This window comes from Pleurodeles waltl, chromosome 11 (genome assembly GCF_031143425.1).
Source record: "Pleurodeles waltl isolate 20211129_DDA chromosome 11, aPleWal1.hap1.20221129, whole genome shotgun sequence".
Taxonomy (NCBI): Eukaryota; Metazoa; Chordata; class Amphibia; order Caudata; family Salamandridae; genus Pleurodeles; species Pleurodeles waltl.
In genome coordinates, this window is record NC_090450.1 from 825391059 (window position 1) to 825413062 (window position 22004).

General features: G+C 44.1%; 1 protein-coding gene across 3 annotated transcripts in view; it reads left to right on the forward strand.

Annotated features, from left to right (window-relative positions):
* MORC2 (MORC family CW-type zinc finger 2) overlaps nucleotides 1–22004 on the forward strand; it is a 353542-nt gene that overhangs the window by 222789 nt on the left and 108749 nt on the right. For all 3 annotated transcript variants that reach the window (XM_069214663.1, XM_069214664.1, XM_069214665.1), the window contains exons 16-17: nucleotides 248–376; nucleotides 14130–14235. In XM_069214663.1, the coding sequence (XP_069070764.1) occupies nucleotides 248–376; nucleotides 14130–14235 (235 nt within the window). The remainder of the gene's footprint in view (nucleotides 1–247; nucleotides 377–14129; nucleotides 14236–22004) is intronic.

Here is a 22004-nt window from a genome sequence, read left to right on the forward strand (position 1 = left end):
GCAATCTAATATAGTCGGTGCCAGTGTGCATTGCCTACCAAGGGTGAGGGACAAGTGCATTCCGTTACTCAAAAGCCTTTCTTTGAAGAAAAACAACTTCTAAACATCCAAGTCCAAGATGTCAAGAGTATGTCAAGCATGTCAATTTACAGCACTACATGCTACGAACAGATACTTGCAGGGTAAGTAATATTTTCCTTCCAGCAATATACTCGGTTATTAAATATAATTTTGTTTCTCTTCACAGCTCAGCGAGGAATTGTCAAATTTTGGGATGAATTTGGTTATTTATCTGCTAATTGGAATCAGCCACCATCTACTGATTTACGCTACAAACGTAGGCGAGCCATGGAAATCCCCACAACAATTCAATGTGGTTAGTGTATATCCTGAACTACTTGTCGTTTGTATGAATTTATGTGCATTTCTTTAACCAACTGTTTATTTGGGATTCTTTTCAGTATATCATACAATGTGAGCACGTAACATGACGCAATCAGTAGCATCCCAATACAGTATAGTATCTATGCACATAAGGGATGGTAGATGGGGATGACAAAACAGGACCTAGGGTGCCTCCCCTCAACAGGAATCCACTGCGCCAACCACAATCTCAGGAATGGAGGCTGTTCCCAGACTCCTCCATTCCGGCCTTGTCATCCTACCGGAGTCAAATCATTTATGCAGTATAGGTCTCTATCGGCATCCTGGTGCATGGGGTCCTGTGATCTGAAAGTTACCAGCCCATAATACTCCCTCCATTGATCCCAGACTCTATTGAATTTCCTAGGGCAACTGCTAGCGGAGTATATGACTTTTTCAGCCCCGTGAACATGGCCATCCAATTAATTCACTCACTTTTAGTTGCTATAATAGGCAATCCCAGTTCTGAGCAGTGTCTCTCTTCACATCCCAGTCTCAGAGAACAAAATATATGTTTTTTCCTACAGAGATCAATGTCCCCTGAGACTCCCAGTAGCTCAGATTGTGGATTGTGCTGTATTTTCTCCTTACGTATGGCACTGAGTTACTACAGAATCATATCCCAATATATCTGGTTCCCGGGAATTCCCACAGTGTTTAATAGAACAAGCCCACAACATCCTGTTATCATAGGGAGTTGTTTGAGGGGATCTTCACCAATTTGTGGAGCTTAGCCCTGTGTAAGATCTCAACTGAATCAAATTGAAGTGTGCCCAAATGGTCACTTAACGAGGGTGCATCAGAGCGGCCTCCCATCCACATCCTTCGGCACCCCACATCTTGTTCCCAGGATTGTTGTAAGCTTCTTCGGGTACCAGTGTTATTATTCATTATAGCCATGTATAATGAGAACACTTCTCCTTTTCCCAGTGGGTTCTGTAACAGATGACTCTTGAGGGAAGCTGATTCAGGCAGATTTCCTCAATCGACCCCTCAGTGAGGAAGGTGTGTCTTGAGTTGTGTATATTTATATAGTTGACAATGTGAGAGGTCATAGTGATTTTGGAGGTTTTCAAATGACCTGATGTGTCCATTTTCTGTGACATCCCTTAGCCTAGAAATCCCAATCAGGTCCTACATGGCAAAACCCTGCAGCCTGGGCACCTTTATGCACAGGCCCCACCCATAGAGGAGTTTCTTTGGTGACCCCTCCTTTCCATTCCAAGTGTGATTGTACCCTGTCCCATGCTGCTGTTGCCCCCGGGGAGGGGCAGCCATCGCTGCTCTGTCATTTCCGTCATAAAAGTACTCAACACCATGGCACATATGTTCAGGTGGCCTGTCAGGTCTTCTTTTGCAGCGTGTATCCAATCATTAATGGTCAATATCTGGAAGTCCCAGTAGTACACATATTGTGAGTCGGGGACGATCCCTCAACTGAGGCTGCAAATGATCAGTAATAAACTTGTGGACTCCAGATTTTATCAAAGTTTGTGGGCGCTGAAAATATTTTTTTTATTTATTAATTAATTTCTTTTTTAAAGCTAGGGATTGCCACAGGAAAGAGACCCATTGTGTTGCTGCCAGGGCTTCTTTCCTTTTTCACTGTGCAGTGACGGCAGTTTTTTTGCTGCCTTTGAATGCCAGAAAAGGGGACTGAAAACTCAGCATCTCAGTTTCAGATAAAGTATGAGACATGCAATTGGAAAGGTAAGCCTCTTTCCAACCCTGGCCATCTCAGAATAATTCATGTGCTGGAATGGCACTAGAACCAGTGTCCCTGAGCAGGAATCCTTTTGGGACAACCCTTTGTTCCAGGGCACAAAGAAGCATCCTGCACCACAAATCAAAATCATTGTATATAGTAGACTTGCTCCTGCATTCTTCCAATATTGCCTTTTAAATTTGCTTCTATAACATCATATGTGATCAAGTGGAAGGAAGTTTCCTGCTGGTGTGTACTAAAGCCCATCAAGCTAATCAAGTGCCAGGAGGAAGCTGGGTTGTCCTACCTTCTTTATATTATATAGGCTGGTCTATATTTCTCTTGCATGAAAGTTCATTTGGCAACCATCACTCCCTTTAGGAAAAGCCCTCCCCAAAGGGTTTTCCTTCATCTTGGTAAATAAACTTATTTGGAAAGTCTTTTAAATGTTTTTCTTCCTATAAGAAAACCTCCTCTCACTTTGTACTTGGGCTTCATCTTGTTTCACATCAGGGAAGACTATCAGGACTGTTAGGTCATGATGAAATAGGATATAGGCCATATCACAAATAATATTGCTTGAAGTTAGGCACTAGAATAGATTCCACATCTGCCTCGGCTGCTATATAGGATGATAATTCACCACAATCCTCCATATTTTATTTTTTTTGAAAATATTGATCTTTCCCAGACTATGCTTTTCTAAGACACTAGCTAAAAAGGCCTCTGTGAGCTAGGTCATTCTACATACTATTTATTCTTCATTCTTGGTTAGCGTTAGTGTTATTTTGTGCATGGACCCCAGAACACTTGATCCCCATATCATCAGTAACAACCATTTGCAATGCAATAGGTCTCGCATTCGCTTGAGTTAGAGCTATTGGTGTTGTAAATTAATAACTGAACTTTTTTTTTAGTGAGTGAGCTAAAAGGGTTAAAAGTGGCTGTACATATATTAAAAATGCCCGAGATTGCTTTAGAATAATGGTGCCTTACTATTCACATTGAACTGCTACAATCGCGTGTTACAAAGGAAAGCTTTAGGCACTGGCACGTGATTATTTAGAAAGTAAGCTCTAGGCTAAAAGGGTTAAAATTGGCTGTACATATATTAAAAATGCCCGAGATGTAAATGTAAATTAGCACTTGTATAGCGCACTACTCACCCGTTAGGGTCTCAAGGCGCTGTACTCATACCGCTATGGAACCCCTCCTGGCTTTTCCCTGTGAGGCGCCCACTCCTGAGCACCCCCAGGGTGAAGCCAGGCATCCAAGCGCTGTTGGGGCCGTTGTGGAGATTAAGCAAGCTATTGCCCAGAGTTGCAGAGTGGGACCCATGAATTAGATTAGGCACCGAGGCGAGAATTATCTGGTCAAGGGGAATTGAGCCCAAGACCTGCCGAAGCGGGACTTGAACCCTGGTCTTGAGCCAGATCTCTGCTTCAGGGTCTGCCGCTCTAACCATTGAGCCACACTTCTCCAGAATAACGCTGCCTCAGTATTCACATTGAACTACAACAGCTGAGCAATGCAAAGGAAAGCTTTAGGCACTGGCACATGATTATTTGTAAATTAAGCTCTGTGCTAAGGGGTTTAAAATTGGCTGTACATATATTTAAAATGCCCGAGATGGCTTTAGAATAACGTTACCTCAGAATTCACATTGTACTGCAATAGCTGCTCGTTGCAAAGGAAAGCTTTAGGCACTTACACATGATTATTTACAAATTAAGCACTGCAAGTGTGAGGAAAAGGGGTTAAAAGTGGATGTACATATTTTACAAATGCCCCAACTCTGACAGATGTGCTGTGCTTCAAAAACGAGGTGATTCTTCTGATGTTCCATTTCATTGTCTTGTCCAATATGGTGCACTTTTACAGGAGGTCAAACAGGTATATTGGTTGACAGGTAGCATTGATGTTAATCACCCCTTTTGATCTTTTGGGATGTGCGAGCTGTTCTGCAAGAGAGTACCAGGTACTTTCAAATGATGGGATGCCTGAATTTATCTCAGCAACACACTCTGTTGCAATGAAAAGTGTTTTAAATGAACCGAGACAATGACAAATCATTTCTTACTCTGTTGCGACTTGCATGTATTTTTGTATTTGTTAAATAACTAATTTTGGCAATAATTCAGTAAATGAAATAGATATGAAGACACATTTAAAAAATAAATAAACCGAACTATCAGATGAGTCTGAAATGTAGATATGTAAAAAATAACATGTGAGGTGTTGTTCTCTACCTAATGCATGTTTCTTCGAAAGCAATGTTTTTGGTGCACTTGTCACACGATAAAACAATTACAAATGTTGGTCTTAATAACGTAATATAATGATGCTCATTTGAAATGGCCACCGTCTTCCTACAGCGAGTTTAGTCTATATTGTCTGTCTACTTTTTTTTCACCTCATTCTGTAGATAGGCACCTCTTGCCCCTGCAAGATGCGCGGATCTAGGGGAGGAAGAGAAATAATTGCACACCCTACAAATTGGGTATACCCTGCAAAGTTGTTTTTATGCAAAATGCTTCTCACCTTATCTGCCATAAAAATAAAAAAACACACATCAGCAGTAGCCTGATGCTGTGCTTCAATACAATGAGTATATCATGTTTTTTGCTCATTAATATCAAAAGTCTAACACCGACAGTGCACTACGTCCTTGACCGTAGAGCAGTCGGTTCTTTAGAACACAGATTTTAGAGCCCTACGCAAATTATTATGAACAGCCGCGGCGTTCAAGATGTACAATAAATTGCTCAAGGGGTCCCGACTTGAAGACAGTAGAGCCACTAAATTAATACGTAATCGCTAACAAACACCTTGAGTGCAGGGATCTTTGTTAAAGGACTCTGCGGCATTCCAGGGCCCCATCGGGACATGTGCCCAGGGCGTACGTTCACAGCCAGGTCCTGAGAAAACTCAAGGGTGTCCCCATTGGACTCGGAGTAGACAAATGAAAGCTGCACCTGCGTTCCTGGCACTTAGCACAGCGGCACGAGGGAGGTATGGGGAAGGGTGCATGTGAGTAAACCAGGATCTGTCGAAACTCTGGTGAACCTTTGCTTACTCTGAAGCATTACCACTTTCACCTGACATTTCAGTGCACAAATAATGAACATTACGTTCCAGATCCCGAAATTATTCACTGTTCTTCAGAGCAGAACAACTTGTGCCAGTGTTTGGATGGAGCGGTAGTACACCACGCTGTACGGTTACCCATGCAGGCCTGGATAACATGTAGATTCCCAAATTCGCCAAGTTGTGAACATGTGTCACCAATAAACGCTGTTGCAGGGCTGGTGTTCCAAAATGTTGTCAACAAAAGTTTCTTTGAACATACTTTTCATGCGTTGTGACACGTTATTACCTCTGGGCAGAGCAGTCACTTAATAGATAGAGCCCTCTGTTCCATTCAAAACAAGCAACAAACAGGGAAGGGAAATACTGGGGGAAGGGATTAGGTGAGTGAAGAATGTGACGCAGGAACAAAAAAAGTTCACAGTATAGTAAACTTCAAATGGGCATGGCCGCTCCGGAGTGCGGAGAGACAAAATAAACAATATCGCTACCTGGTCGTCATGCAAAACACTCCAATACCACTGTTCAGGTTTGGGCTGAATTAAACTTGTAAGCACCATGTCCCCCATGACCATGAGTGCGAAGGAGAGAGACACAATAAATATAAAAAGTAGTTCACCCACAGTTTCAACAATAATGTATTTATCCATGTAACAGACTCGGTCGTAAAGGCGGTAACAATACCTCCCCAACGCGGAACAAAAGTGAAGTATTTTCCAACAACATACAGGGATTTTTTAAAGCAAGCCCACAAGCAAATCAAATTGATGGGCATGAGGTGAGTGTGGTTAAATATGGGACAAGGTCCATGGCAGCACCAACAGGCCACCTCAGTCAGCTCTGGGCCACCCGGGTGCAGAGGTGATTTTCAGCGTTGGGTGCCCTAATGTTATCCTGTGGTAAAGAAACGTATATTGCATACAGTTACTTGGCAAAGACTTACATGACTGTTCTTCTGGAGTTAAGGGACGTATGGGGCAAGGCCCAAGGCAGCACCAACTGGTCACTTCGGGAGGCACTGAGGCACCCGGGTGCAGAGGTGCTTTACAGTGCCAGGTGTCCTATTTACTTGAATGGTAAATGGTCCTGGGGAAAAGAGGCTGCAAGTAGGGACTGGGTGAGGTTGACCACTCCAATTCCCCCCAGACCCGTTAGCACCTCTGTTATCCCCTAGTAAATGGTGCAGCACAGCTTGTGCCACTCCAAGGGACTCAGCACGAGCCTCATACAGACTGCCATTACAGGCTGCATGACAGGGTGTCCTAAAAATGAAAACCTGACATGGCACACAAACTGTGTGCCATGTCCCTTAAACATTGCATGTAATATTTGTAAGTCACCCCTACAGCAGGACTTGCAGCCCTAAAGCAGGGTGCATTGTATTGTATATGTGGACATATCTGCAAGAGCAGATATTCCTCTGCTATGTCTTTGTCAATTCTTAGACATAGTAAGTGAACAGGGAAGCCATATTAAGTACCTGAAATTCTGAAGGCCTGGTATCAAGGGGCCACCTAAATACTCAATTTAGGGGTGTTAAAGGGATTGAATGGTAATAGCCAATGGGCTACTTACCCATGGGGTTACTACACCCCCTATATGACCACTTCCTTTGTGGAGTGGGCTTCACCCTCTCCCAGAGTTCCTAATTTCTCCACAACCAAGATGGTGAAATCCTAATTTTCGTGTTCACTTCAGGTGGCCCACCTTAAGGGTGTGACTATCCTGGAGGTGTAACACGCCTACTAGCATAGCTTATTTCCCACCTGTCCTAGTGCCAAATGGGCCTCGGGAGGAATCCTCCAGTTCTGGGGGAAGCTAGACTTGATTAGAGCAGTGTGCTCTTTGAAGCTTCCTGCCTTGACATGCTAATTTACTAGCCTGTCAGCTAGAGGGAGTGTAAACACCTCCTGCCAGAGTAGGCATTGTTTCTGACCTCTGAGAGTGGGGCTCTCACCTCCTAGGGGGTAAGAAACTTGTCTGTGGTGGCTGGCTAGACAGGACTAGTCGGCCAGCACACTAGAGGAACTAGTAAGGTTCAGGTGGTACCTATAAGGTACTCTTTGGGTGCATGTATTATCAAATCCATCACTGGAACCAGTGTGGGGTTTATTAATACTGGGTGTTTGATATCAAACAACCTATATTTCAGTGAAGCCATTATGTAGCTGAGTAACTTGTTTTGACCAGTACATAGCTTAAGATGACTTCCCTGTTCCGTTGTAATAGCTAGTAATAGAATTTCACATCTTAGGGGCATATTTGCCCATCCAGATGTGTCCTCACATAAAATATTTTGCACCCTGCCTAAGGACTCAAAGGACTCCTATAGGAGTGACTTACATATATTAAATGCAATGCCTTTGGATTGGCACATAGGTGTGTGCCATATCTTGTTTTCACTTCATAGTTTGCGCCATGTTGCACAGCCTGCAATGGGAATGTGTGGAATTTTTGTGTGGGTCCCTTAGAGTGGCATAAGATATGCTCTTTAGTACCCATGCCTAGGTACCAGGAGTACGATTTACTAGGGACTTACAGGAGCGCTAAAGTCTTTTGACAATTGTGTTATAATTAGGCATCACCTTGTTTTAAGGTAAGAGCACTGGCACTGAGGTCTGGTTGGCAGGCCTCAGTGCACTGTCAGAGTCGAAAACCAGCATCCAGTAGCTCTAAAGAGGTCAGAAAGTAGGGGAACATCTTCAAGTAAGTCCAGTTTCCCACAGTGTTGCTTGGGTATCTATTCTAAGGTAAAGAATCATCATCTAGAAGTCTCTATCAGATGAAGAAGTTACTTACCTTCGATAATGCCTTATCTGGTAGAGACTGTCTAGCCACAGATTCCTTACTGATCCTCCCTGTTATGCAAATGGATTTCTATGTGTAGGGTAATCCTTGTAAGTCCTTATAGTGTATACACACTGCTCGGCCAGCATTCTGTTGTGGCTCTATGCTTCTGTCGTGGAAATGTAATGAAAAGAAACTGATGTGAGTGTGCTGTGGTGGCACCTATATAGACATTGGGCAGATGACTCCCGGCATAGACTCTGCTGCCGACTTGGAGCCGAACAACTCCGCCTACTGGTATGCAGAGGTACTGCTTGAAAATTTCCCAGATCCAGTCTGGCGCCTGCGGAGTATTCGAAGGTAAGGAATATACGTCTAGATAGTCTCTACCAGATAAGATGTTACCGAAGGCAAGTAACTTGTTCTTTTATATACCGTTCCTGCAGTCACACAGACTTTACCTGCGCTTCATAGTGGGGTCAGAATACTTCCAATGTGTGGTGCTCCTCTTCAGCTTTACCTCACCCACTCAGGCATTCATACAAATGATGGCAATGGTTGCAACTCGTCTTTGAAAGCTGGGAATTCCTGTACTTGCTGCTCAAAAAGGGCTGCCCGCAGTTAATCGCAAACCTCCACCAGATGAAGGCTGCGCTTTTGACCTCCTTACGGTCAATAATCCAAAGTCACAACTGATCCCCCTTCATGGGGACAACTATTGATCTGGTGGCATTCAGCGCCATTCAACCATCTTTCCACCGCCGCAGCAAGTCTGCCACATACAGGATAGAATCCCAGTGTTTTGGGCTCAGCCCTGGGTCTCGGTGAGGTTGGTTCTGAGGCTTCCTAGGCTCATAGTCCCATATGCCAAATGCCATATGCCATATGAGGGTTCTACGGTGGAAATTAATGTTTTAGTGGTTCACGAACTGTTGAATTCCATCCAGGTCTCTCAGGAGATGGCTCAAAATCTTGTGTGGTGCCAGAACACCAGCTTTTCCTGCCGCAGACCACTTCACTTTCCCCATTCAAACTTCACTGTTATGACACAGTCACTGCTTTGGCGAAGAAGTCATCATCTGCGAGGGGTTGAGTTCAGAGGCTTCTGGGCTGCAGCTGAGCTCCGTAACAGCCTTTTGGAGCTTTGTGCAGTTCGGCCCGCCCTCAGTCTTCCTCAAGAGCATCAAGGGAGCCTGATGCAGATCCTCACAAACTATACAACTGCCATGTGGTACTGCATAATGCAGGGTGGAGTTAAGTCCTGTATCCCGTATCCGTTGCCCTTGCACCTTTGATGATGTCTACACCAGCAGCAGATGCCAACCTCCTTACAGCTCCTTGAACACTAGAGTGGATTATCTGAGCATGCGTTGACTGGTGGACCACAAATGGCATTACCATCTGGAGGTGGCACAGGGCATCTTCAGACAGGGGGACAGTGTCAAAGCTTTTGCACACTAAACTTCCCTCAACAAGAGTAACAGGGAGAACAATTTTGTCTGCGATGGGACACAGATCTCCTGTACTCATTCCCAGCATTGCTTCTCATGCCTCAAGTTCAGAGGAAAATCAGAACAGGCAAGGCCTAAGCCTGAACATTTGTCGTTCATTCCAGCTACCTCTTCAAAATGACTTGCTGCCTCATCAATAGGAGAGGACCCTACTTCCAAATCTCCACCATCTACATCCCAGTGCATGGAGACTGAGCAGCAAAAGCAGACTTCCTTTATTATGCCACCTGAGGAAGTGGAAGCCATTCTTACTGGTGGTCTTCCTTTAACAAACTCTACTTGCACTGGATTTTTATATAAGTTTGTGGTCTAGTTTGGGACCTAACATCGTGATCCTCTGCAACCAAGATTTCTGACTATAGTTTGCTTTGTCGACCTAGGAAGGTTTTGCAGTGGGAATAGGTACATGTTATATCAGCCATTTCCGCTCATCCAGACACTCTAATTATTGCTACATCTCACTGGTACTGGTGGTTACTAAAATATAAGAGAAAGTTATTAACACCCAATTATCTGGATACTAACAGGCTTCTCCACTCTACCCAATCAAGTTTCTGTCCACATCACAGCACAGAATCTGCCCTCCTCATAGTGACTGAGACCATTAAATTTGAACTGGATGAGGGGAAGAGTGTCACCCTTATTTTGCTCGCTCGGTCTGCTGCATTCGACACAGTATCCCATCTGGTTCTTTCGCAGAGGTTGGCAGATATGGGCATTGGAGATTTGGTGTTGCAGCGGCTTCAGTTTTTTTGATGGGAGATCACAAGAGATCTGGCTCACCACCCACTCATCAACGGAGAAGAAACTTGTTTCTGGAGTACCACAGGGCTTTTCTCTGACCTGTTCCTTAGTGATATTTACATGGCTCCACTAACCACTCTTAATTGAATCTCACGGGGTGGAGACATTTTCACATCCAGATAACAGTTAAGCCCTCATTATGAGTGGTGGACTCAAGACCGCCACACTCACAATGGCGGACCCACCAATGCGGTTATAATCCGCCTTGGGAATTCGGAGTCCCCATACTGCCATGGAAAAGCTGGCGGAATGGAGGTGGGGGGCTGCACTTAGCATGGGCAGTGCAGGGCCTCCATGCATAGCATTGTCGCGCATTCCACTGCCCGAATTACAGGCAGTGGAGTGTGCGACCGGTGCTGCTGCACCGCCACATTGGCACCAGCTCCATTAGGAGCTAGTGGCAATGTTAAGACCCTGTTCACCACAGGGTTGGTGGGCGGATACGCTGTTTTCGCCCGCCGGTCCTGCGGTGAACTCTTATTAGGGCCTGCGGTGTTCAGGCCACACAGGTGGCCTGATGGAGGAACTAGTTTGGCGGGCGGCCTCCACCACCCTCCAAACTCATAATGAGGCCCATAATTCCTTATTACTTTTGATCAGTAAAATTTCTGGTTTTGTCACATGTTTTAAGGATTTCTTGCATTGGCTGCAGAAGCGTTTACTCCAAAGCAGTTATGATAAAACTGAGATTCTTTTCCTTGATAAAGCATAGGATCTCTGGACCAACTTCAATTGGCCTCAAGATATTTCTTATCTTCCTGCTCCGGCTAAGACAGGATGTCTAGACACCCAGATTAGCTCTATAACCGGGACCTGTTTTGTTCTATTATGCTTAATTAAGACATTCATGGACTTGTTTCCAGTTGAGACCCAGAGGACAGTAGTCCATATTTTGATTGCATCTTGGCTAGACTACCCTAATTGGCTTTTTTTCACTGTGCCTTATCATAAGACTAGGAAGCTTCAGACAGTCCAAAACGATGTAGATCAGCTTATTCGGGGCCTTTCGAGAGGGGTATTGGTGTCCTTGTATTTGCAAGAACTGCCCTGGATTTCCCATAAAGAAAGAATATACTTTAAAGCCTTATCTTTAGTCAAGATCCTAATTCCCTGATCAGGAGAATCTCCATTCCATGGAAGGAAACCCATTGCCCATACCTGTGCTATACGTAGAGAAGAGGTCTATTGGTCTGCTGGGAGTACTTTCACTTGGGTGAAGAGAAGAAGCAGAATTTCAGCAGAAACTGCAACAACAATGTGCAGCATAAGATGGCTGGCTGAAATGCCCCCTCTGATGCAGTGGGGCTTGTATGGTGTTATATTAATACATATGTTGTTCTAAGAACTGCCCTGACATGACAACACATATTTTTCTGTGTAGGGTAGACAGTGTACTCTTTGAACTGGCAATACCCAGCAAACTGTTGTGTGCAGCCTTGGGTTGAGTACAGTCTGAAAATGTTGTGTAAAGAGATGACTAACAAATTCTGCATGGAAGGGCAACTGATAAAAATAATATATCCACTAACATGAAGCTGCTAAAATAATAAAAGGGATTCAAAATTAAATGTGACTAGCTGAAAGGGTACAGACCTCCGGCCCAGAGCTAAAATAATGTCCCCATGTAAATGGTAAAGTAACCTCATGACACCCCCTCTTGAGCTCTTTGGTTGGCTACAGCCTTGCTAGTGAAGATTGCTAAATTTCGCTTGATGAGATCAGGAGGGCGCTCCTTCTCAGTGCTGGCAGGTGAAGCTTGAAATGTGCTTTTTCTCGCTTTGTATGCTATCTAGTGTGAGTCTCGCTGTGAGAAGACCCTAAAAAATCATCTTTTTTTCTTTAACTTGCTGTAATTGACTGTTTGGTCTTAGCAGACTAGCACCAAGACACTCCTTTAGAGTAGCTGTGCTCTTTACAAATTGCCTTCATTCAGTCATTCATTTGGCTCCATTACTTCCTGGTGGTACAAGATCAGAATGGAGCCACATGGTGTTATCTGTCTGTGCACAGGAGTTGTTGCTGGGATAATTTTCTGGATCCAGTTCTGGAGCCAAGGGTATTCTAAAGGTCAGAAATCTGCAGGTAGATACAGCATCCACCAAAAACATTACTGAAGGTAAGTAACTTTTTCATCAAGATCTAGTTTTTCCCAAAAAAATGCATTATTCATTTTAGTATCCCAATACAAAACTACATTGGAGCACCCTACAACTAAACTGGTGTTAAAATGTATGTATAAGGAGGTTAAAAGGAGGTTTGATGTGCATTTCAGGCACTCTGTGCCTTTAAAAAGTCTAGAGACGTTCAATTCCAGAATGCATAGTGTTGGAAGGTGCCTCTCAGAGCCAGTTCTTTATTGATGGATATGTAGAATTATACCAAAACAGAGGTCACTGACAGCCAGGGGAAGATCTCTACCATGCAAAACCAGGACTGCAAGTGTGTAACCGTTTCTCCAGAATTGTTGGATCTTCGTTGATAGTCCTAAACATTAAAATAGAGTAGCAACCAAATCCCTAAAATCTGCAACTAGGCCATGAGGTATAAAGATAAGCAGCTCTACAAGGCCACTACTGAGCTCTATATTGAGCATCAAGTAAAGCCATTCTTGAGGGCACATTTTCCAACTATATGAACAAATTTCAAATGGGCTTGGTTACAACTCAGCCTGTAGGAGTTTTCTTAACCAGGTGATTGACTTTGCTTTTCACTGGCAGCAGTTTATTAGCCGATTGGTTACAACAGGAAATGCAAAAAAATCAAAGAGGAAATCAACTCCTTTGAGCTGGTCAAACCTATGCGTATTGCAATGGAATTAAGAATGAGCATGCTAGAATTTCCTGTTGACTTGGTTTTGTGTAGATAAAAATGGAACACCATCCTGACAAGTAGTGACAGAAGAGAACGTTGAGCAGCCATAGACGCATTGCTCTAGAATACAGGAATGGTGACAGTCTGATTGATATGAAACGTTGAAGCTACCTTAGGTAGAAAAGAGGGGTGAGTTCTCATTACTACTCTTTTAGAAAGAAAAACATTTATAATGTTCAAAGCTGATAGAGCTTGCATGCTGGGGGACTGCAACTGGGAAGCCCCTTTCCTTCGATAGATGCTGCATTGGAACGTTGTCGGTGGGTTTGAAGAGAGGATCTATTAATTTTGAAAACAGTGGAAACACTTTAAGCCTTTGTTACAGCCTCCTCAATTAAGTGCTCCACGGTGCAAAGTCTAGGACTGCACATACGTAAATATTTCTGATTAAGACAAAGGGAAGAATCTTAATATTACAATCCTGATGTGAAATGTTTTTTTTCTTCTTTTTTTAAGCGTTTAATATCGTCCTTCTGATACTTTTCTGTCATATAGAAACATTATAGAATACCCTTCCATGAATTTGGTTCATTCATAAATAGCCAAGAGAAAACTGATGAAAAAATGGACAGAGAAATGCCAGAACATGTTCTTGAACTGCGACATGTATCAGTAGTCTAGCCTTGTGTGGATGCATCAATTATATGGTAATAGGGAGGATCAAACAATTAACTTGCTTAGGATTCAAAGCGGAACCACATTTACTGTGACTAGGTGTTGCTTACTCATGTAAATTCTAAAATAAGTCATATTGAAGTCTAGAGTAAGCTACACCTCCTCACTGAAAAAGCTTCACAACACCGGTCCTTTGTACTTGCCTACCATTTGATTTTAAAATATTGGATTTATCTCAGCCATACTCTAAAGATTTAGAGGTCTCTTATGTATGTGTTTTTTCTTGTTCTTTATGTGTCTTTTGATATTTATTTTTGTTCTGTTAGATATGTGCCTAAAGTGGCGGACATTGCCCTTCCAGTTGAGCTCTGTAGAGCGAGATTACCCAGATAGTTGGGTGTGTACAATGAATCCCGATCCTGAACAAGACAGGTAAGTGTCTGTTAATTTTCTAGATGGTGTTTTATAGGCATGCTGTTTTCTTGCGCAGACCGTTGCTGGTACAGTGCCGATTGCTTGTCTGGACTTGCTTGCTAGTTGATTCTGATTTTATCCTCAACAGTTGTTGAATAAGTCTAATAATTTGCTTGCTCAGATCTGGCAATTAACTTTCATAGCCTCATTCTCTGTGCCATCTAAATATTTTATCTTGGATCCCTAATTACTAACGTGAAGTATTAGGATTGTATGGATGCAGTTGCTGCAATTTTAATCACTCATGTTGTTCCTTGTAAGTGCTTGCTTTGACCTGATTGAGTGCATGTATATACTGATTAACTTTGCTTTCAATTGTCTTGTAAGTGTTATTTATATAGCACTTACTACACCTTTGTAGGGTGCTGACAAGCTTGCCTACATGGGTAGCACACTACAGCTTGTAGGGTGTATGGTTTGAAGTGTGTGCCCTTTTTTTTTTTTTTTTTAATCCTATGTGGGAAGCCTTTCCATGTTGTATTTCAGCAACGCAAATGGTAGTGAATGGTATCTATCGCACATCAAGGACATTGACCACAGTGGTGAATAGTAAAGAATGGGAGAAATGGTTGGTGCGTGTGGTCAGGTGCCACACTACCAAACAGGCACTATAAAGTGTATCAAGTACACAACATGAAATGAACAAAGACAACCACCGCACTCATATAGCGTATTGCTCCGTTACAATAAATATGCAAATTGCATGTTTTAAACCCCTGGGGTTACTTTCCCTGTTACCTACGGATTCTCCTATGACCTGGATATACATTGTACACCAGTTTTTTACAGCCTTCCCTGATATGTCTCATACGTACTCCTGGGAGTTACCGTTCATTGTACAACCTTTATAGCCTTGATAAAGTCACAGGTGTGACAAAACACGTGTCGGCTGTATCTATTTGGATTGTACTGGCTGTACCTATTTGGATGCAACTGTGAAGTGATGACTACAGTTCAATTAAATGGTCTACTGGAACTCAACGAAGGACTCTGCATTACTTATTTGTGGATTTACAACATGCAATTTGCATATTTATTGTAACGGAGCAATACGCTATATGAGTGCGGTGGTTGTCTTTGTTCATTGTATTTCAGTAAGCTTGCAGCTTTGAGCAACTCGGCTGGTCCTGTCTGGTATTTCTTGTGAACATAGTCCACTTAGTTGGCTATCTCACTTTTTTGTCCGCTACTGTTCAGAGCAGGCAGAGGTTGGAGGAAGAGATAGTGGAAAGAACTGCAGAGATAGACTTTGTTAATATTGTCCCATATATATGATTGTTATTGTGAGATGTCAAGAAGTCATAGTATCTTGGGGCCTACTGTGGTGTACTGCATTAATTGGCCAGCGACATGTGGCATATCTTTCCTTTTATTAAATGTCTAATAAACTGGTGATATGTGATTTTACGTTGTGGACTGGTACCCTACTTGGTGATGGACTTGACCCATGGAATTGACCCATAGCAGTTTTGTCTTATTTGAATATAAGAGCGTCAATCATTTTAGAGTAATTATTATGACCGACTGCTGAGTATTATGATATTGGTATTAGTGAAGACCTGAAGGGTTACTGCTTTAAAAAGACCTCACTACTGTTATCAAGGTTCTGATATGCGTTACGCCGAATAGCAAGCTGCTCAGGAACCCAAGGTTCCTATTTCTTTATGAATTTTAAATTAAAAGTTGTGATCTTTAAAACAAAGTGTGAACTGTTTGCAGCAATACAGAGAGAGGAGGCTTGCAGATGATGGAAAGTAAGGAGAGGTTCATTTGAAAGAAATAAAGAGGCAATCGGAAGTTTTAAGTCCAGGTCAATTTTTTCTTGGGATTTATGAGGAGGCTTTTTCAAGATTGCATGCAGTCTAACGACACAAACTGTAAAAACAGAATTATTTGCATGTGAGAGAGAGCTATATTGTTTTCGTTTGATGAGCAATTGGAACAAGTGAACAGATTATCTACTGAAAGCATACAGCTAGAACATCTGATTAGCTCAAGGGCTGGAAACTGAACTAATGGCTGAACCCTTATACAAGAAAATATTGAAAGAATGTGGCTTTGCTCAAATGCAGCAGTAACCTCATGATCATAAGAACTTGAGAGAGTATATAGGGTAAATAACACAAAGAATGAACTGGAGATTCTGCAGATGCTGGAGCGGATGTCTTCTGATGTTCACCTTAAAGTTTGGCTCAGAGTATTAACTACAAAAGCGAAGTGGGATCCATTTTGGATGCCCATGGTTAAGGCTGGGCGTGAGATAGGGGTGAGGACAGCTTTCCCAGGCTATAAAAGTGTATTGCCTGCATTACAGTGGTTGGACAGTTGAGACAGACAGCATAGTGAGTACGATGTACACAAGGCTAATTTTAGCAATTCTATGAGCCTTGTTAGCAAGGAGAAGGTGTAAAGTTCTTGAACACTGCTGTTAGGTAAATGGGAGAGGTTGGACTCCTGTTTTTGTTGTTAAAGGTGAGGAAATGTTTTGGCCAGGCCTATTTTTTGTCTATTCCTAATTGCTGATTCAAAAAGGTTGATGCAGCCACATAAAGAGAACTCACACTTGTCCACCCATCGTGGGTACTCATGTTCAGCACCAAATTCAGTGCTAAATGCTTTGAGAAGCATCACTTTACACTTTGCACACTTTTCATAAAGGCAGGGAGCTGCTGAGAAGGGCACCTGTTCCAAAACCACTCAGGTAAACAGCATTGTAGGGATAACTGAAGTAGATTTCTTTACTTTGTTTGCCATGTTGTGGATTCATGAATTAAGATTCCAAGATTACAGCCTGTGATTTACAGGTTGCAGACCTCAGCAGCAAGTGCTTAGGTTACTGATGTATCCTATTAGAAAACAGTAGGCAAACACAACTGTGCAGGAGTCCTCTGCAATGACATGTTGTACTTCACACAACCTATGTAGAATAATGACATAAAGTAAAATAAAATACCATGTCAAACTATAATATTGTTCACGCAGTTGCACTCACACACACACACACACATTCAAGCATACTGTTTTTCTTGCTTTCTCTTGCAATAGGCATGAGTCAGATGTGTATTGTACAGTTCAAGTGTGGAACACATGCACCTCAGTAGGATGAACTGCCGGGTCAATCCAGCAGCATCTTCATCTGCGGATTACACACAGATCGTGGCAACAGGCAATCAACTCACTGAGCTACCTTGCTAGCTTTAAAAAGATATTTCCAGCCAGAAAGGATTCAGCTAAATGGATCCCTTGTGTTGCTCTAAAAGGGGAGGGGGTTGTAGACTGCAACAGGTACGAAGCATCTTTAAAATATTGCACATAGAACCAGGAGTCCTTACATGAAAATTTAAGTGCAAGAAAGGAATGAGTCTCAAACCCAGATGAAAATCCCCCATCCCTCGAGTCTCCCTACCCTCCCAACCTAAACTAGGACCTCATTGGTGATTCAAGGCACATGCGATTCATAGATTGGCTCATCTCCCTCTCTTGGATCCCTCTCGGGCCCCATCCCACATCAAAATAACCCTATTTCAGAGTTCATCACCTCGCCGGCAATGGGTATGTAATTAAAAGTGTTCTGTTTTTGGGAGATAAAAAGAAAACTACTTCTCCGAATAATTCAGCATCTAATCATCTGGAATCCCCTTCTCACAAAGCACTTACTTGAATGCCGTGATGGGACTTTGGAATGATGCCCTTGCGCTTAACATACCACAAATTCTGGTAATCTAACGCAACATGTCCTGCCCTCTTGCCTGGAGATGAAAAACTGGACCTGGAACTCCACCTTGAACCCAGGACTCCAGAGTGACAAAAAAGGCTAGTCTGGTGGCCTCCTGACCTGAGACTCAGGGACATAACAGGCTCCTCAACAACACCTGGAGCCATGTTTAGTGAGGCCCTGACCCCAAGTGGGGCCCCTCAGGTCTTCGACCCTTGGTGTGGCTCAACTGGCTCTTAAATCAAGCTTTTGGGCTCTTCATGACTGAGAACGGGCCTATTCATACCAGAACCACGCTGCTCGCATGGAATTTCAGTGCGAGACGCCAGCCTTTATCCTTTCACAGCAAGCATTGATCACAGCAGAAGACTACCAACGCAAAGCTCCAGCCCGCTTATCTGCAAAGCCAGACCTGCTCGTCATGCCATACAGACCACCGTCGACAACGCTGTCATTGCTCCCCTGACCCTCTCCAATGCGAACAGGACTCTTGTCACAAAACTTGATAAGGTATACCTTCAGCGGGACTAATCTGAGACTGCATCAAACTTGGCTCCATCATGGTTGGCCTGTCTGTTTGTCTTTGATCCAGTCCAGCACGGCTAGAGAGCTGGGGTTGGTGCTTTATGCTTTTAGGCACTATATTGCAGTAAAAATCATAACTCCGGTTCTACTGATTGGATTTTTGTTGTTTTGGTCATTTTTATTTGTTAAATTAAGTTCTGTTTTTTCTAATCTGGTGTGGGATCTTTTTGTGTTGTTTTCACTGCTTTACTGTTTGAAGTGTTGCACAAGTGCGTTACACATTGCCTCTAAGTTAACCCTGACTACTCTGTGCCAAGCTACCAGGAGATGGAGAACAGGTTAATTTGGGGTTTGCTAGTGCCTTGCCGTTACCAGGATTGTGGTTCTTTCCTGGTCCGGGCTCATACCGTTGCCAACCAGCAACCCAGTTTCTAACACTGGGGATAAATGGAAGTGTGGCGGGTACTGAATCAAGAGCTTTGTGCCAGAGTAGTTAGCTAGTGCAACCCATGTCTGTGCTTTGCGTTCTGTGACCTGGTGGTTACTCTTTTCAGCCCAGGTCTGTGTGTGTTATATGAAATCTGATCCACACAGGTTGGAGCATGTTACTTTAGGCTATTAGTGTTTATGAAGCTTGTTGTTTGCACACCATATCTCTCTCACTATTTAAAACATTTTGATCTACCAAGCACAATACTTCACTCAGATGGGCTCAATATCTTACTTGTTGTTAATCCTTTGCTTAGTGTAGGAAGTTGGCTCTGTATGTGTTATTTCAAAGTAAGAAATAGCATGCACAGAGTCCAAGGGTTCCCCTTAGAGGTAAGATAGTGGCAAAAAGAGATAATACTAATGCTCTATTTTGTGGTAGTGTGGTCGAGCAGTAGGCTTATCAAAGGAGTAGTGTTAAGCATTTGTTGTACATACACACAGGCAATAAATTAGGAACACACACTCAGAGACAATTCCAGGCCAATAGGTTTTTGTATAGAAAAATATATTTTCTTAGTTTATTTTAAGAACCACAGGTTAAAATCCTACAGGTAATATCTCATTTGAAAGGTATTGCAGGTAAGTACTTTAGGAACTTTTAATAATCACAATAACATATATACTTTTTCCATAAAACACATATAGCTATTTTAAAAGTGGACACTTAGTGCAATTTTCAACAGTTCTTGGGGGAGGTAAGTTATTGTTAGTTCTTGCAGGTAAGTAAACCACCTACGGGGTTCAAATTGGGGTCCAAGGTAGCCCACCGTTGGGGGTTCAGAGCAACCCCAAAGTCACCACACCAGCAGCTCAGGGCCAGTCAGGTGCAGAGTTCAAAGTGGTGCCCAAAACAGCATAGGCTTCAATGGAGAAGGGGGTGCCCCGGTTCCAGTCTGCCAGCAGGTAAGTACCCGCGTCTTCGGAGGGCAGACCAGGGGGGTTTTGTAGGGCACCGGGGGGGACACAAGTCCACACAAGAAGTACACCCTCAGCAGCGCGGGGGCGGCCGGGTGCAGTGTGTAAACAAGCGTCTGGTTTGTAATAGGAATCAATGGGAGACCAAGGGGTCTCTTCAGCGTTGCAGGCAGGCAAGGGGGGGGCTCCTCGGGGTAGCCACCACCTGGGCAAGGGAGAGGGCCTCCTGGGGGTCACTCCTGCACTGGAGTTCCGATCCTTCAGGTCCTGGGGGCTGCGGGTGCAGGGTCTTTTCCAGGCGTCGGGATTTCAGAGTCAGGCAGTCGCGGTCAGGGGGAGCCTCGGGATTCCCTCTGCAGGCGTCGCTGTGGGGGCCCAGGGGGGACAACTTTGGTTACTCACAGTCTTGGAGTCGCCGGAGGGTCCTCCCTGTAGTGTTGTTTCTTCACCAGTCGAGTCGGGGTCGCCGGGTGCAGTGTTGCAAGTCTCACGCTTCTTGCGGGGATTGCAGGGGTCTTTAAATCTGCTCCTCTGGAAACAAAGTTGCAGTCTTTGTTGAACAGGGCCGCTGTTCTCGGGAGTTTCTTGGTCTTTTGGAAGCAGGGCAGTTCTCTGAGGATTCAGAGGTCGCTGGTCCTGGGGAAAGCGTCGCTGGAGCAGTTTTCTTCTGAAGGAGGGAGACAGGCCGGTAGGGCTGGGGCCAAAGCAGTTGGTGTCTCCGTCTTCTCTGCAGGGGTTTTTCAGCTCAGCAGTCCTCTTCTTCGTAAGTTGCAGGAATCTAAATTCTTAGGTTCAGGGAAGCCCTTAAATACTAAATTTAAGGGCGTGTTTAGGTCTGGGGGGTTAGTAGCCAATGGCTACTAGCCCTGAGGGTGGGTACACCCTCTTTGTGCTCCCTCCCAAGGGGAGGAGGTCACATTCCTATCCCTATTGGGGGAATCCTTCATCTGCAAGATGGAGGATTTCTAAAAGTTAGAGTCACTTCAGCTCAGGACACCTTAGGGGCTGTCCTGACTGGCCAGTGACTCCTCCTTGTTATTCTCATTATTTCCTCCGGCCTTGCCGCCAAAAGTGGGGCCGTGACCGGAGGGGGCGGGCAACTCCACTAGCTGGAGTGCCCTGTGGTGCTGGAACAAAGGGGGTGAGCCTTTGAGGCTCACCGCCAGGTGTTACAGCTCCTGCCTGGGGGAGGTGTTAGCATCTCCACCCAGTGCAGGCTTTGTTACTGGCCTTAGAGTGACAAAGGCACTCTCCCCATGGGGCCAGCAACATGTCTCGAGTGTGGCAGGCTGCTAAAACCAGTCAGCCTACACAGGTAGTTGGTTAAGGTTTCAGGGGGCACCTCTAAGGTGCCCTCTCGGGTGTATTTTACAATAAAATGTACACTGGCATCAGTGTGCATTTATTGTGCTGAGAAGTTTGATACCAAACTTCCCAGTTTTCAGTGTAGCCATTATGGTGCTGTGGAGTTCGTGTTTGACAAACTCACAGACCATATACTCTTATGGCTACCCTGCACTTACAATGTCTAAGGTTTGGCTTAGACACTGTAGGGGCACAGTGCTCATGCACTGGTGCCCTCACCTATGGTATAGTGCACCCTGCCTTAGGGCTGTAAGGCCTGCTAGAGGGGTGACTTATCTATACTGCATAGGCAGTGTGAGGTTGGCATGGCACCCTGAGGGGAGTGCCATGTCGACTTACTCGTTTTGTCCTCACCAGCACACACAAGCTGGTAAGCAGTGTGTCTGTGCTGTGTGAGGGGTCCCCAGGGTGGCATAAGATATGCTGCAGCCCTTAGAGACCTTGCCTGGCATCAGGGTCCTTGGTACCAGGGGTACCAGTTACAAGGGACTTACCTGGACGCCAGGGTGTGCCAATTGTGGATACAAAAGTACAGGTTAGGGAAAGAACACTGGTGCTGGGGCCTGGTTAGCAGGCCTCAGCACACTTTCAATTCAAAACATAGCATCAGCAAAGGCAAAAAGTCAGGGGGTAACCATGCCAAGGAGGCATTTCCTTACACTTAGGCTCTCCCAGCCCTAATCATTTCCTTGCCCTGTCTTAATCACTTCATTGT